This window comes from Triticum urartu, chromosome 7A (assembly GCF_056163025.1).
Source record: "Triticum urartu cultivar PI428250 chromosome 7A, HENAU_Tu73, whole genome shotgun sequence".
NCBI lineage: Eukaryota > Viridiplantae > Streptophyta > Magnoliopsida > Poales > Poaceae > Triticum > Triticum urartu.
In genome coordinates, this window is record NC_141879.1 from 86,662,974 (window position 1) to 86,678,437 (window position 15,464).

Here is a 15,464-nt window from a genome sequence, read left to right on the forward strand (position 1 = left end):
CTTCCTCGTCAGGCCTTTGCCCTTCCTGTCACCAGCGCAGCTGTAGGCGTCCACGACTGCTGGAGGGTCTTGCTCGTCCAAGGAAGAGGTGCAGCTGTTGCAGACTTGCAGTCGCCGTCGTTGTCGTCGGAGTCAGAGAGGACAATGAGCCCCTTCATCCGACGGACAACCCTGTCCTGCTCCCGCTTCAACTTGGCGACCCGAGCTTGCTCTGCCACTACCTCCTTCCATTGGAGGTGGTGAGCGTCTGTCTCCGCTGTTGTGAGGGACCGGCCGTAGACCCATGCGAGGAGCCGCTCGTCCTCATCGGGCTCTGCCTGCATCCGGCAGTGGCGATGCGCGGACTGCTCCGCCGCGTCCCTCTCCCGTGTCCGCTGCCTCACGCTGCGCGCGATGCGCGCCTTCGATTCCGTAGTGCTCGTGCGGGCCGACGGAGTGGGCACTAGCATCCACCGCTGCCAGCATGGAGGAGCGGCCGGCGGGAGAAGAAGACGGTGCGGTGGCGTCGCGGACCGCACTGTCCTGGCAGAGCTGCACGGGCCAGGAGGGTCCTGCTCCAGCGTCCGCGCTGCGGCGGCACAGGAGCTGCCTCATCGCTCCAGATCCGGAGCTGCCACTGGTGTCCACCTTGGAGATGGTCGCCGCCCAGGACTTGCAGACGGTGACGAGGAACACTGACTCGAGCTGGCTGATGCATCGGAGGATCCTCTCCGTGAGGTGGAAAGGGATGCCGCCGATGGTTCTGCTCACGGCATCTCCATCATCGGCGGGTTCGTGTTGGAGAAGGGTTTTGCTTGTTAGGGTGGCCGTGGGTTTGATCGGCTCTATGTGGGAAAAAGATGAGAGGAATGTGGGTGCACATAGGCGACAACACAGTGTGGAGACAAGGCCGGGCTTGAGGCAGCGTTCGCCGAAGCGAGAGAACAAAAAGGGGATCATCTAGGTTTGGAGACGGATTCTTATTAGAAACTCGTGTAAGGCTTCAACGCTTCGCGCGAACGGCTGGCCAGGCTCGTGTAAGACTATATATAGGGTCGCGCTATTCGTCATTATGGATGAGGAATAATTATTCTTCACCCCCTCTTTATTTTGACATCAAGACACCGTATTTTTATGTTTCATAAAATTTGTCTTATTTCGTACATAAAAAGAGAATGTAAGAAAATATGTACTCGCCATAAAAAATATTTTATGTTACGTAAAATTATGAATGTAAAAATATAGTGTAAAACATACATAAAATGTGATTTTTCTGATCTTATAACCTATATTTTTGCTTTTTTATACCAAATGTTACATATTGAATCAATATGCATGTAACTATTTATATTCTAAACGTAATTTATTTAGGAAGCGATCGTAAGATTACATAAGTTATTCTTCACCCGAGGTAATCTTACGATCGCTTTCTAAATAAATTACGTTTAGAATATAAATAGTTACATGCATTTTGATTTAATATGTAAAATTTGGTATAAAAAAACAAAAATATAGGTTATATGAACAGAAAAATCACATTTTATGTATGTTTTACACTATGTTTTTACATTCGTGATTTTACGTAACATAAAATATTTTTTACGGTGAGTACATCTTTTCTTATGTTCTCTTTTTAATTATGAAATAAGACAAAATTTACGAAATATAAAAATACGGTGCATTGATGTCAAAATAGAGAGGGGGTAAAGAATAACTATTCCTCACCCAGGGTGACGAATAGCGCGACCCTATATATATATTCTGTTTCTTCTTTACATGTTTATTTCAGGGTTTTCTTTCTCATTTTGATTTCCTAAAAGTTTGAAAAGATATTTGCAAATTTGAAAAAATCATGCTTATTAAACAATGTTCACTTATTTATAGAATGTACTGTTTATAAAAAAAGTAAATTTGAAAACAAGTCTGTGTTATAAAAATATTGTATTCACTTTTTAAGTCAATGTTTCTTCAAAAAATATTTGAGTATCTGAAAAAAAGTCAATCCTTTAAAAGCATGTTCAGAAATTCAACAAATTAAAAAAACTCTTGCGTTTCTAGAGAAAGTTCAACTCTTTTTGAAAATATTAGTGTTTCCCACAATGTTCATTATTTCAAAAAATGTTCGTAATATTAAAACTTCAAAATTTACAACAATATATGTTTTTTCTGTTTTCTTCGAAAACCAAATGAAAAAAGGCCACTACCATAACCTGAGCCTTTACAGTAGCTAGCTCACTATAAGAACCATGTCAGTATACGCTAAATAGGCCGACCTAGTTAGAGGGAGCCTGTGCGAAACATAACTAATTTGACACATGGAGCGTCACATTGGGGCTCCCAAGTTTATTTTGGGCGCTTCTATCACTCAACACATGGGTCAGGCCAAACGACACGACAGCTCGCGCGCTCGCTCAAAGTTGAGGCACGGATGACATGGTAGCCTGCATTTTCTATTCGACGCTTAGACTAGAAATAGTGTGAGAACTTGGCTTAATAGAAATGATAAACTATTTATATCATCAAGAATTTTTTTTTTCTGAAGCCCATTCGAAAAGATATCCAAAGTTAAGCATGCTCAACTTGAAACAATTTTAGTATGGGTGACAAACTGAGAAGTTGGCCCCAGGTGTGCATGAGTGGGGGCAAAGTGCGCAGGAAAGACTAATGTTGATCTGTGGGGTCAGTCTAGATCGCATCAGAAGTAACGGCCAGTAACCGGCGGTGCGTCCAGAGTGTTATAATTATTGTAGGCGGATTCAGTGGCGGAGCTTGGAAGAAAAAGTTGGACGGGCCAAAGAGCACAATATTCTTCAAATTCTAAAGCATATATACTATTTCAATAGATATAGTCGCCACACCTTCTGTTCGCATTGAATACAAGATGAGCAAATGCATATATATACATATATATCACCGAGACCAAAATAAGCCATAACATTTGACCACATATACTACTCCAAACCAAAATAAGCCATACCATTTGACCATCAGGCAAGGTTGTGTGGAGTTACATACTATAAATCAGCATTCCGTTCCTTCACCATTTGACCTCATAGCTGTACTTCTCCAGAATTTCACCCTCTATGTTAACTAACAAGTTATTGGCAAGAATGTTATAGGTTCATTTGCATGAAGACCTTCATCTCGGCTCTCTAGGTGTGGCTGTTCAATTTCAAGCATTGGCAAAGGTTGATCTGCCATTGGTGAAGGATCTTCCTCAACTCCAATCATGTCATCATCTCTTTTTCTTTTGAAAACCAAATCGATTTTTCGCTGACTGGCGTTGCCCATGGCTGCCTAGACCTCAACTTGTAACCTGTAAACACAATGGAATGAATTATTTATGCTACAGCAAGGCCAATTGCTCAATTGTGGAAACAAAACTTGCCTACTAAATTAGAAACCATCTACTGTGGTCTGTGGACACTTGACACTAACCTAGTATGATCTTCAGTGAAATATTCAGCCAATTGGGAATTTTGGGGATGATTCAGTTTCAATGAACGATGACCTAGGTCAGTTCAGGGGAATAAAATCAGGATGATTTGAATCGATTTAGCTCGCAACTTGTAAGGATTTAGAGAAGGATTTTCCCACTTGGCAGTTCACTGCCTGGCACCATCGCCGCCTTCGCCGGCTAACTTGCTCGCGGCTGCGTGTGAGCGTCCGTGCGTGGGTCGGATAAGGAGCGGTGGTGCCGGTGGGGCGTTGGATGAAGGGAACTAGGGAAGGGAGGGATTGATGTGCACCGCGCCTGTGGGCGGCGCCGGCCGGTGGCGGGCACCGCGGCAGCCGGCGGCTGCGCTAAGAGACGGCGGTCAGAGACGTGCGGTTGTGCGGGCATGCTAGTCTGCGAGGGAGAGGCAGAGAGGCTGAGATGTGTGTATCGGCTATGGGCTACACCTGCGTACTGGTTGTGGGCTGGGCTGGTCGGCTGGGTATGAAGCATACATATATAAAAAACAATTGCTCCAGACCTGGACGGGCCACGGCCCACTCGACCTTGCGGAAGCTCCGCGAGTGGGCAGGTTGTAAGACTTTAAATATTATTTTTTTGCTGAGTTGGAAGAGAATGAAGAGGAAAGAGAAGATGCATGCTACTAATTAATAATCAGCTGTAACACGTGCTCCTAGAGACTCCGTGACAGAGTGAGAGGGACCATCATCAATAAAATAGTACATATTTATCCAACTATTATAATCACCGGCTATAAACTTCGCTATAAAAAACATGACACCATCATATAGCCTGCAAGCTGCAGCTGGCTATACTATTGTCCATGCTCTAATATGTTATCGTAACATAACCAAGGCAAAACAATCGAATATTTATGATACTAGTTATATGATACTTTACACTATAAAACTAATAACATATAATTATAGACTAGTGACGTATGCATGACACTACTTAAAGTTACTCTTCTTTACGACTAGTCTTAGCAGCCAATCGATTACTTCAATCTTTGTACGCATTGCTCGCGAGCGTTCCGCCATTGGGCCAATCATTCTAGCCCTTCTGCTAGTCAATGAACTTTTTCAAATTTTCAAATTCATGAGCAGTATTGAAATTCATTGAAAAAAATTTAATTCATGTACTCTTAAAAAATCTGCGAACATTTTTAAATATATGCATTTTGTTATCTATAAAAAACCAGATGTCAGATTTTTCTAAACCAACAACTGCTGGTTTTTCTAGATGATCTTTTTAGCTTGCTAGTGCAACCAAGTGACCGAGCCATTTGCTCGTTATTTGGGCTATGGCCCATGCGAGCTATGCATGAGCGTCAGTTAGTTAACTAGCGCGTAAGACATGCTAAAAGTAGACACCAACACGTCAAACCACATTCCAGATATATTTTGCAATCGGGCAATGAAAGAAAATGGTGGTATTTGCTTTCGTGTGGCCCAAAAAAGAGACAAAGATCATCACCTTACATCCTCTTTTCCTAACAACACCCTTGGTTCAAATACTATCTTTCAGAACCAACCAAATAAAAACTCCGGCTTTTGGAAGGTATCTTGATTTTCCAATATATAACCAATTACTCCATTCCACGTAAGAGCATGATTAAAGAAAACCTTCACTGAAAATCTTTTAGCATTATGAAGCCAGCGGGCATCGATCAATTGTATATCGGCACAATCACTCCTCAAACTGGATCATACCCTGTGCATTGTTATGGGTATTGCAATTTTTTTTGAAATTTGATTGTATAGTGACATATGAGCTATACAATAAATAATTTAGTGACAATTTCTCTGCATGTATGAAATGTGGTTCATCAACAATTACTTATTGTATGATTTATTGTATAGTGACAAAATAATTATTGGATATAAATATCATAATATAACGGAAATGTATGGGCCATTTTCTCTGCATGATCGCATGTTAGGGTGGGTATTTTACCATGTCAACACGCAAGTTCCCCCTACTAGGAAGGATAGCCTTGTTCACTGGAGGAGAACATTTTCTATGATCATACCTCAACCGTGGCATCCATGAATAGACTCCGTAAGATCTCATGGAGTAGAAATGGAATAATAAGTCATGACACGATCGGATTCTCTATTTACTACACTTTCCTTTTTATTATAATATAAAAATGTATCCCTTTTCTCTGGATCAATTGTGATCCGGAATACTATCGGAGTAAAAGAAGGGCTTATGAGAACATGGTAGGGTAGGGTTGACTATACTGCTAGTGGCTAATAATCTCAAACGCATGGAAATGGGGATACTCTCATCCATTCCTAAACACATAATACACCATGACCTCCAAAGTTGTGCAAATTTCTGTAGACGGCCGATATCTGACTCGCAACAAAAACTTAGTAGCTCCATATTCAACTCATTAATTAGGTCCCACACAAAATAAAGAACAGAAGCTCATTAATTAGGTTCTGAATTGTGACCAACATATACAAGTAACCAAAAACATGATTAAGTTTGGGAAACATGTCCATTCATAATATACTTGATCTTCTCTTGCCTCCTTGTTAATATCGAGTAATTAGACTCACATACATACTACGTCTGCTGCTTCTATATATAACACCAAAAATATATATGGTTCTAAGCAGGTGTCTGCTTCAATATTGTTTGTACACACCAGGCGCAAATTGCACACGAAAGAGCTTCGTTCGTTCACGCATGCACTGAAAATACAGTTAACCACTTGACGCTGTCTCATGCAAAACAATAAACTTAAAGTTAGAAATGTAATTAACTGCGACTTGTTTGGCATCGATTGAGCATATGGATTACAGTACTTACTGCATGCAGTGGACGTATAGTAGATGTTATTCATCCTCATGCTCCTGCTGGCGCAACTCAAGGTCAATATTTGGTTCACGTACTCTAGTAGACAACAATAATCCGGCAGCAGCTTTTGAGTTGCTTCCGCTGGCTTGCTGCTCACTCGATCTCATGGCCGCCGAAAGCTAATTAACACACATTAATAGTTTGTCAAGTGCCAGCTTCCTTCTATGCTTGCAGTAAATAAAAAAAAACTGAAGCTAATATATATGGTCAATGTTATATTGGCTAGAGCTGCTACATATATAGTTTGCAACCAGTTCCAACACATATATTTTTTAAATTACAGGGTTGCATCGCATTTCTAATTTGTCCAATAGATTATTACTTTTTTCAGAAAGAATTATTTTTACTTGAATCTGCATTAGTCATGCTAATACGCTATCTGGGATGTGAAATATTGAATAAAACCCACCCGAGAATCTGCATTAGTCTGCAGTAGGGGTTCTATACTGATCTGTCAAATTTGTCTCCTTTTTCAAATCATATACTAATCATCTATATGTGAACTTCAAGTCAAATTTAAATTTCAATTCTTTCAGTGACTTGCTAATGCATACGTTATAAAATGTGGTTCATCAACAATTACTTCAATTTCTAAGTATATCTGGGCTATCAGATGACAAGCTAGGATATATTAGCTACTAGCATTCATTTAGTACATGAGAATCCATGGCACTTCTTGCCTGCTTCCGCAGCTCTATGTTTTGCTCATGAGCAATACTGAACTTCTTGTCAAGTTTGACATTTTCCTTCTGAACAAGAAATCCCTGCAAAAGCAAATTCCATCTCATGATACCTCAGCTGTCAATAACAGACACATATACGAGAATCAATGCTAACTGAGCTATTTCAACACCAACAACAGTACAAGCAAGAACATGAAGAAGATGCAGTGAACCTTTTGGTTAAGTTCATGGATCTCCGCAGCCATAACTTGCTCCTAAAGAAAGCAATTATAAGTAAAATATGTATGAAAAAAAAAAGAAGGTAACAGAAGGTGAAATGAAAGGGCACCTTCGTCTTTCTTATGGAATGCAAGCTCATCTCAACCTGGTTCACTAGAAACTGCAGATCTCGAATAGTGGTCCCCGATAGCTCCTCTCCCAACAATTGCCTAACATCAGAGGTCACATGGTTTAAGAGTGTACCTATCTAGCTTCTCCATTCATTAAAAAAAAAGATGCTACTAAATACATGGTCTTTCACCGGCCTAGTCTTCAAGTCAGAGATCTTGGCACACATGGCAGTATGGCACACTCTTTTAATTCAATTAATTTGCACATGAAACCAGTCAAACTTCCGCATAGCTATACTATTGGCATCCCATATCCTATATACCTAAATAGTTGATCTCCACTAACTCCAATTCTCTTAACATGCAGCCCTCCGCATCACTAAATGTGCCACATCATCATCCACTAACACCATTTTGCAGCACATGCATGCCCCAATTTAATAGTTGCAACTCCAGTGGTCCAACATGCATGCATACTATTTGTTCACACACAATTACTTCTGAAAATAATAGTTTTTGATTTAGGTCATTTCGTTGATACATAATTCGTCAAAAAATAATCTTGAAATTGTCGCAACAACGTGCGGCGAAATCACCTAGTTTTATTTGAACATTAATATTACCTATTATTGTGGTGTAAGTTCTGCACTTGCTGCCTCAAGGTTGTAACCTCCCTCTGCCATAACTGCCCAACAAATAGAAATGAAATAAGATACTAACTATAAGCACACCAAATTAATTAGGAGACCCATAACCGTGCTTCCTTGCATACTGTACTACTACATATAATGACACACTATTGACCCCTCCTTCGCTGATGGGCTCCTTGTGACCCGTAAGCGAACATGTAAAAAATTCAACTGAATGGGTCACCACTGATGGGCCATGCCAAATATGTGGCCCGTCAATGATAAATTTATATTGGTGACAGACGAGACCAGTGATGGACCAAAAATAAGAGCCCATTTGTGGCATATAACTCATCGTCGATAGTTTACACCAAGGGCATGCCAATGGGAAGATTGACCCAATGGAAAAACCCAAATCATGTGTTGTTCTTGTAGCACATATAAAACCACCAACCCTAACCCTTATTTGCGCCCCTACCCTCTCTCTCTCTCATGCAACAGTTGAACTTCTTGCTTCCTGATCCCCTTGATTTCTCCCACATGCCCCACTTTCTCCCAAATCCCTCCCTTCTTCACCTTCTTCCCTAATCCACCCCCACCCCGCCCTCTAACTTGTGGGTCTCCTATCTTTGCTTTGCACAATGATTATGCTACCTTGCAATGCCCCTCCAATGTGCCCACCCGGTGTTTCCCCTCTTGAATGTCATTGTACTCACCCATGACACCAATGGTGGGCCTCCTCGCCACCATCCAAGGCAGGAGCTATGGGATCTTCTCACCATTGGTCGGGAGGATGTAATCGAGACCATGAGGAGATAGTAAGGTGATGTTAGGGGAGAGAGTGATACCAGGTCATGCCAACGATGAACTACTAGCAAGGCCTACTGGCATAGCCCGATATTTTTGGGTTCCGTCATGGTCTCCACCGGTCCCATTGGCATTTCTTTATTGACAGACGATCAAACCTATTAGTATTGGGTTTTAGTGTTGGTCAGTGTAGAGTCATTTTGCAGTAGTGGTACCGTTGCAACAATTGAGTGTAATGGATTACACACTTACATGGGGAAAGCCGATGACACGATCCTTTTTATGGATCTTGACTTGGCTAAAGCTACCAATATGTAGCTAATCATTTGCATGTTTGAGTAGGTCTTTCAGTTTAAGATAAACTACCACAAGAGGGAGTTGTATTATTTTGGAAAAGCCAAGGAGCATGAACTTGAGTATATGCAACCTTTTGGTTACATGATGGGTTCTTCCCCTTTAAATACCTTTGTACTCTAATAAATTTCTGCAAGATTTGTGATGCGATTGGAAGGTCATCGAAGACCACTTTGAGGAGTGTCTTAGTATTGGTAAGTCCAAGAATCTTTCCTGGTGAGGGTGCTTGGTCTTGATTAATTTTGTGATAGGAGTCTCCCCATCCTTATGCTATCTTTTTTGGAGATATCAGGAGGGTTCGGGAGAGGCTAGACTATTATCAGTCTTAATTCATTTGACAGTCGAAGGAATAGAAGAAAAAGTACCATTTTCATGGCTGGATATTTTATGTATCCCTAACAATGAGTGTAGCCTTGGAATTCATGATCTACAAGTAAAAAATGTGAGTAAAATGGTTGTTTAAGTTGCTAAGCAAGGATGAAGTGTGGTAGTTTCTCTTACATAGTACTAGCTATTTTGGGGTAAAAAACTCTCAGTGGTTAAAGTCAAATCAACATACTCCTACTTTTGAAAGGGACTCATGAAGGTTGATGATACTTCTGATAAATTTAAACCATTTAGCGAGGGAATGGTAAGTCAATTTAACTTTGAGAGGATAGGTACATCATGGATAGGCTTCTTTTGGCTATAACTGCGGGATATTTAGTATTGTACGTCGTAAGAATTCCAGTGCTTCATTGATTATTGGAGCTGAGAACCCACATGTGGAATTTAGTAGAGAGTATTCATTGGCCAACATTTAGCAAACTCGAATGAGACTGTCCCTAAGATTGTGCATCCACGTCTAACCACAGACCATTACATGCTTCAATGAGATCTTCACACTTGTGGAGTTTTCCCTGTGCACTTGCTGTGTTCGTCTTTAACAGATAAAAGGTTCAATTTTACGTCTAAAAATTGTCGAGTCTTAAATTACCGTTAGAGATAAAGATTTTCCTTAGTTCTTGATCCAAAATTTATACTAACAAAGGACAATGTGGTTAAATAAATATGCCAGGGGGACACTCATTGTAGCTATTGTTATTAACAAGAAACCGTTCAACATTTTTTTATTGTTGTCTAGCATCTGTTGCATAGCAAGCTATCTATCTGGCATTTAATATCTCCTGCTTTGTAGTATTTTGCATATTTTTGGGCCTTTACTATGGAAGTTTAAAGCGCCATAGATGAAGAGAGGTCCAAGGCAACAATAGAAGAGAAAAGGTGTTGGGTGATTCCATTTCACTTCTTGATTCTTTCAAGTCGAAGAACTTCCTTCTTTAATCCCTACACATCTTAAGTTCATTACTTTAACCACACTCTGATCCTTATGAGAGAGTGATCTTTTGGATTATTGGGAGAAGCTTTGATCAAAGATTATTCAAGGAGTTCTTATCAAGTGAATCTACTTTGCTTGTTACTCAAGGATAGTGAGCGCATCCTAGATGGTTAGGAGTCAGTTGAGAGCCTACCAAGTTCTATGTGTGAAGGACTCAAGAGTTCATACGAGCTCTGAGATTGCCCTCTTAGTGAAGATATGCCCTTAATTAGTGGATGCTTCTATGTGCAAGCCATGATGAAATAGGTTGATTGCACTGGGCCGACCACTTGGTGGGCAATGCAATCCAGATCCTTGTGATCCTAGAATTGTTGTTTGAAGACTCCATCAATGTGCATGTAGAATAGTGCCAATTATCCAAACCAAGGGGAAATATATTCTCGTGTCACGAGTATTTGGATTCCCTTTGCCATATATCTCTTACTTGCAAGTTATTATTTTTCACTGCTCAATGCTCTTGTTTACCTTCTTGCTAAGTACTTTAAGTTGCATAGTCTTCATTGTCTTGTTCTAAAAGTGCCAACCCCAAAACTTGGCGTATAGTTCCTTAATATGACTTCACCATTCGCCCTCTAGCCCTTAGAAATTGGTCCCAACAGGAGATGACAAATCTTAAGATTTCTCACATTGGTCGCGGACCAACAATGATGTTCTGATCTATCTGATGATACAAAAATGATTTCATGTTTGACAAAAAGAAGGCTTATTCTTGTATGTAGGTGATACTCTCATCTACAATATGTTGTAGTCATATGTGTTATTGCAGAAGGTGCAACATAGAGAGTCGATGGAGCTTGTCCAAAGAAGCATGAGTGAATTACTGGGCAATTTATGTCTAATGTTTGGACGGTTGACTAGTGATTGGTTTATGATTGATTAGAATGGTGTTTTTGGCATGCTGGTCTTTGTTGGTCCATGTTTTTTTTCCTCTCCTTTTGACAACAAGTACAAAGCTTGATATTTTCATAATGAAACAGTGTAATAAGGTTGACCATACACATCTAAGGATGGAGGTGGTTTAACAAAAGATAACATTATCCAAGAACACCTACATGGGGAAGATTGAGATATTGTTTTATACGTACAAATATGAAGCTATTGTTAAAATATATAAATACTATGGACTTACGTGCAGTTTTTTAGCTATCTTGCTTTGAAATATCTTAGATATAGTATATGAACATACTTAGAATGATAAAGTATTATATATACTACCATGAGGTAACTACCGCGGGGTGGTATTATATATATATATATATAGAGAAAGAATGTCTCTCTCTCTCTGTGTGTGTATTTCTAGAAATGAAGAATGGAAAAAATGTGGCACAATCTCATGACATATTTGGACTATCTAGCTACAACCAAGATGTTTTGGAGGTTCTCTAGTTGTCGTTACTTTTCTAAAGTATTTCTAGATAGATATTTGTGGGAATCATTTGCAGTGGCATGCATCAGATAATCTATGGTAGCTTCACACTTGAGACAAGAAAACATGCATGGGGTTACACGCCATCTGGCCATGGATGAGTCTTGTGATAGCCATGACGGGTTATTTAGAAGACTGAGTGGATATCTATATAGTCATGTGATAGCCACAGTTTTCTAAATACCCCACCCCCTCCTATATGATAACATTTTTAGGGCGTCACCAGTTTAAACGAATTTCATTAGACTTTTTAGTTTGTAGGATTAAAAAGCCGTAAGAATTTTTCATATAGTCTCCTCTACCTATAGGTCAAAATGAAATTCCCATTGAGCAACTTCATGGAATTTCGTTATTTGTTTGACAAGTATGCCATGTTCACAATCTTTTCGGAATTGTTTCTCATTTTTTTTACTATGACACAACCAAACATGCTCTATTATAGTATGACGTGTATTCAATTTATGTAGGAATTAATATAACATGACAACCATTTTGATGTTTTTTTTGCAGTTTAAATATTTTTATAATCCGAGCCAAAGAGGCCCTTAGGTTCTCTTTGATTCACATGATCCTCAAAATGCATGGAAAAGAAGAAAACCACGTGATTGGAATTTTTTTCTTGAATCCTGTAAGACTAGAAAAACATTGGAATTTGGATCAAAGAGTGTCGGATGGTACAAGTAAAACAAAGTAGTTATACAAAGAGGTTTGAATGCATGGAATTTTTTCTCCAAAGAAGTCCTTAGGCTACCCTGGTACATCCTACTCCTCCTGACATACACTTCGCCATCTTTGTGTTCGACAAAATGTTTGAACTATTTTTACATTCTTTTGCTCATTAGTAGGCAAACATGTATGCGCATGATGATGAATTTGAGAACAACGAGCTTGATTCATTATGTTGATGATGAGCATCCAGGAAGAAATAGAGAAGCAAGTGGAGCATGTTTTGAACTTCAAGGGTTCGATAAAGGGCAAGATAGTTGTTATCCGGAATGCAACTACACCATCAACAGACATAACTACACTATGGGATACTACCTTGATGATAATACTTATTACCCGATGAGCGGCGTTCTGAAGACTATATCCGAGTCCCAAGGTAACAAATGGTGTCTCTTTGCATAAATGCAAGAAGGTGCTAGGAAGGATGTGGAGAGGGCATTTGGAGTGCTCCAAGCTCACTGGGGTACTGTTCGTGGAGTTGCAATGATGTGTGACCGGAGACATTGTAGCAGTCGATGACATGTGTTGTGTAATCTTGCACAACATGATTGTGGAGGATGAGGGCGAAGGGGCAACACACACACACACACACACACACACACACACACACACACACACACAAGATTTTCAAACGTCTGGAGTACATGCCTGCCTCCCGAAACAAGATGTAGAGCATGTTGTGAACTCGGTGATCAAGGATGAATTGTTGTGTAACTACTGAATGATCTTGCGGAGCATATGTGAATCCACAATGAAAATCATTTAATTTTATGTTTAAATTATGCACTCTGAATAATTTATGTTTGAACTATGTATTTTGCTCTTCAAATAAATTTTATTTGTGTGTTAAATTCATTGTTATGTGTATTTATATCGTCAAATGATGGACGTGCATGTCATTGCATGCATTTGAGGTTTTATAAAGGAGGATGTGGTTGCACGGGAGGACATATAGGTGGTGGCTTGGTCCTGTCCACGTACATGTCCAGACGCCTCCGCAAACATATAGGGGCTCATATTAGCCCAAGTTGTAGATGCTCTAACCTACTAATTAATTATGAATCAATAATGATTATGATTTCCTAATTCGTTTGGCGTAAAATTTTGATTAGAGATTTAATTCCGTGAGGAGACACTAACGTACGATAACTACTAATAGGTAGGAGTTATTATTATTTTCTTCTGACATTTGGACTTGGTGGTTTGCTTTTATTTTTTATGGTGGTAAAAAGGGTGTATTGCTCAAGAGCAAAGAAGTTCATTCCTACACTAAGGATATTGTCATGTCCAGATTGGATCCAAACAACAGTGTGATCCTCCTGACAACCAAAGTTAGCAAGAACATGGCTAATTTTATTTTGCTCCCTAGAAATATGAGCAAACACACACTCTCTTTCACCCATGAGACTATTTACCTCCTTCAGCACCATGGCGAAAGTCTGTTTAGAACCGTTCAACTGAATGATTAACCACTTCAGTTAATTAGTTCATGGAAATGAGCTATATGCACATCTAGCTAGCTAGATTGCTATTTTTTCACAAAGGGAGAGGAATACCTCTGGGTTCTGTTTCTGCATCGATCATACATGCGGTCATCTTTATTGCATAGTTTGAAGCATTATGAAATAAAAGACAAAATCTCACTCAAAGGCGGATCATCAGAGATCATATTGCTAGATCTTCATCCAAGCTTGTTTGCTATTCGTTTCACCGTTCTCTTTCCTTTGGTAAATATATATGTGGCGTGGAAAAATTACTATGCATATATACTTACATACCTTTGCCTCAGATGTTGGATTCAACACTCCGCAGTGCTCCTCTTTTGCCTCCTGGTACCGCTCTAGTATTGCCTGCATTCCACTGATGAAGACAATAAAATAAAATAAATAGAAACACATCCAAACTATGAGAGGATGAAATTAAGTAACTGATACTCCCTCCGTAAAGAAATATAATAGCGTTTAGATCACTAAAGTAGTGATCTAAACACTCTTACATTTCTTTACAGAGGGAGTAGAGTATTGGGAGGGTGCAGGAACAAATTGTTAACTAACAGACCTGGAGCTCGCGAAGTCATAGAGGCGACCCGTGCTGGAGAAGATGATGAGCGCAAGATCGGCGTCACAAAGAATGGCAAGCTCCCGGGCCTTCTTCATCAGCCCTCCGCGCCGCTTGGAGAAGGTCACCTGACGGTTCGTTGTGTTGTCGATCCTCTCAATCGCAATCTTCCCCCTCCCCATCTTCTTCTTCTTCCTCTTCCTCTTCCTCTTCTTCTTCTCTAGATCTCTCTCCTGCCGGCTGGCCGGCCGATTGACGAAAGTAATTAAGAACCGATCGAAATGGAGCTAAGCTAGAGGCTGCTAATTGTTTCTTCTCTACTGTCTAGCTGGGTGACAATCGACAAGTCTAATCTAGCTAGTTGAAGCTTTCCCCCCAGCTGCTACCTGATCCAGCTAGCTATTTTTTGTATTCTTGGGTTTGCTTGTAATGGTCTGCAAACGAAAAGGGATCGAGATGGTGGTGGCCATGTGCTGACAACACTAAGCTAGGCTTAAACAACTGCTAAATAGTACTATTTTAATTTTAAATTAGGTTAATGAATGGCCCATTATATACTATTTTCCTCGGTGGTTGCGACAAGGACATCCATAATATATATATTGTTGCGACTGTTCATAGTTTAAATTTTGGGTACGAGGATAGCCTATTGCCTTTGGACATGTTGCCATTGCCATAGAATATGGCGTCAGCTACCAAGCCAGACGCTTTTTGTTCGAACCGTTGAAACAGACTAGCGTTGTGTTAGCTACCTATTCAAAGTTGTA

The 15,464-nt window shown here is 40.1% G+C and overlaps 1 protein-coding gene across 1 annotated transcript; it reads right to left on the reverse strand.

Annotated features, from left to right (window-relative positions):
- Positions 1-6,265: 6,265 nt before the first annotated feature.
- Positions 6,266-15,071, reverse strand: LOC125529555 (MADS-box transcription factor 23-like). Its single transcript, XM_048693961.2, has 7 exons — positions 14,698-15,071; positions 14,418-14,499; positions 7,943-8,004; positions 7,319-7,418; positions 7,203-7,244; positions 6,988-7,071; positions 6,266-6,426 (listed from the first exon to the last, which is right to left on the reverse strand). Exons 1-7 carry the CDS (start codon positions 14,877-14,879, stop codon positions 6,286-6,288), a joined length of 693 nt encoding a protein of 230 aa, XP_048549918.1. The 5' UTR covers positions 14,880-15,071; the 3' UTR covers positions 6,266-6,285.
- Between the last annotated feature and the right edge of the window lie 393 nt (positions 15,072-15,464).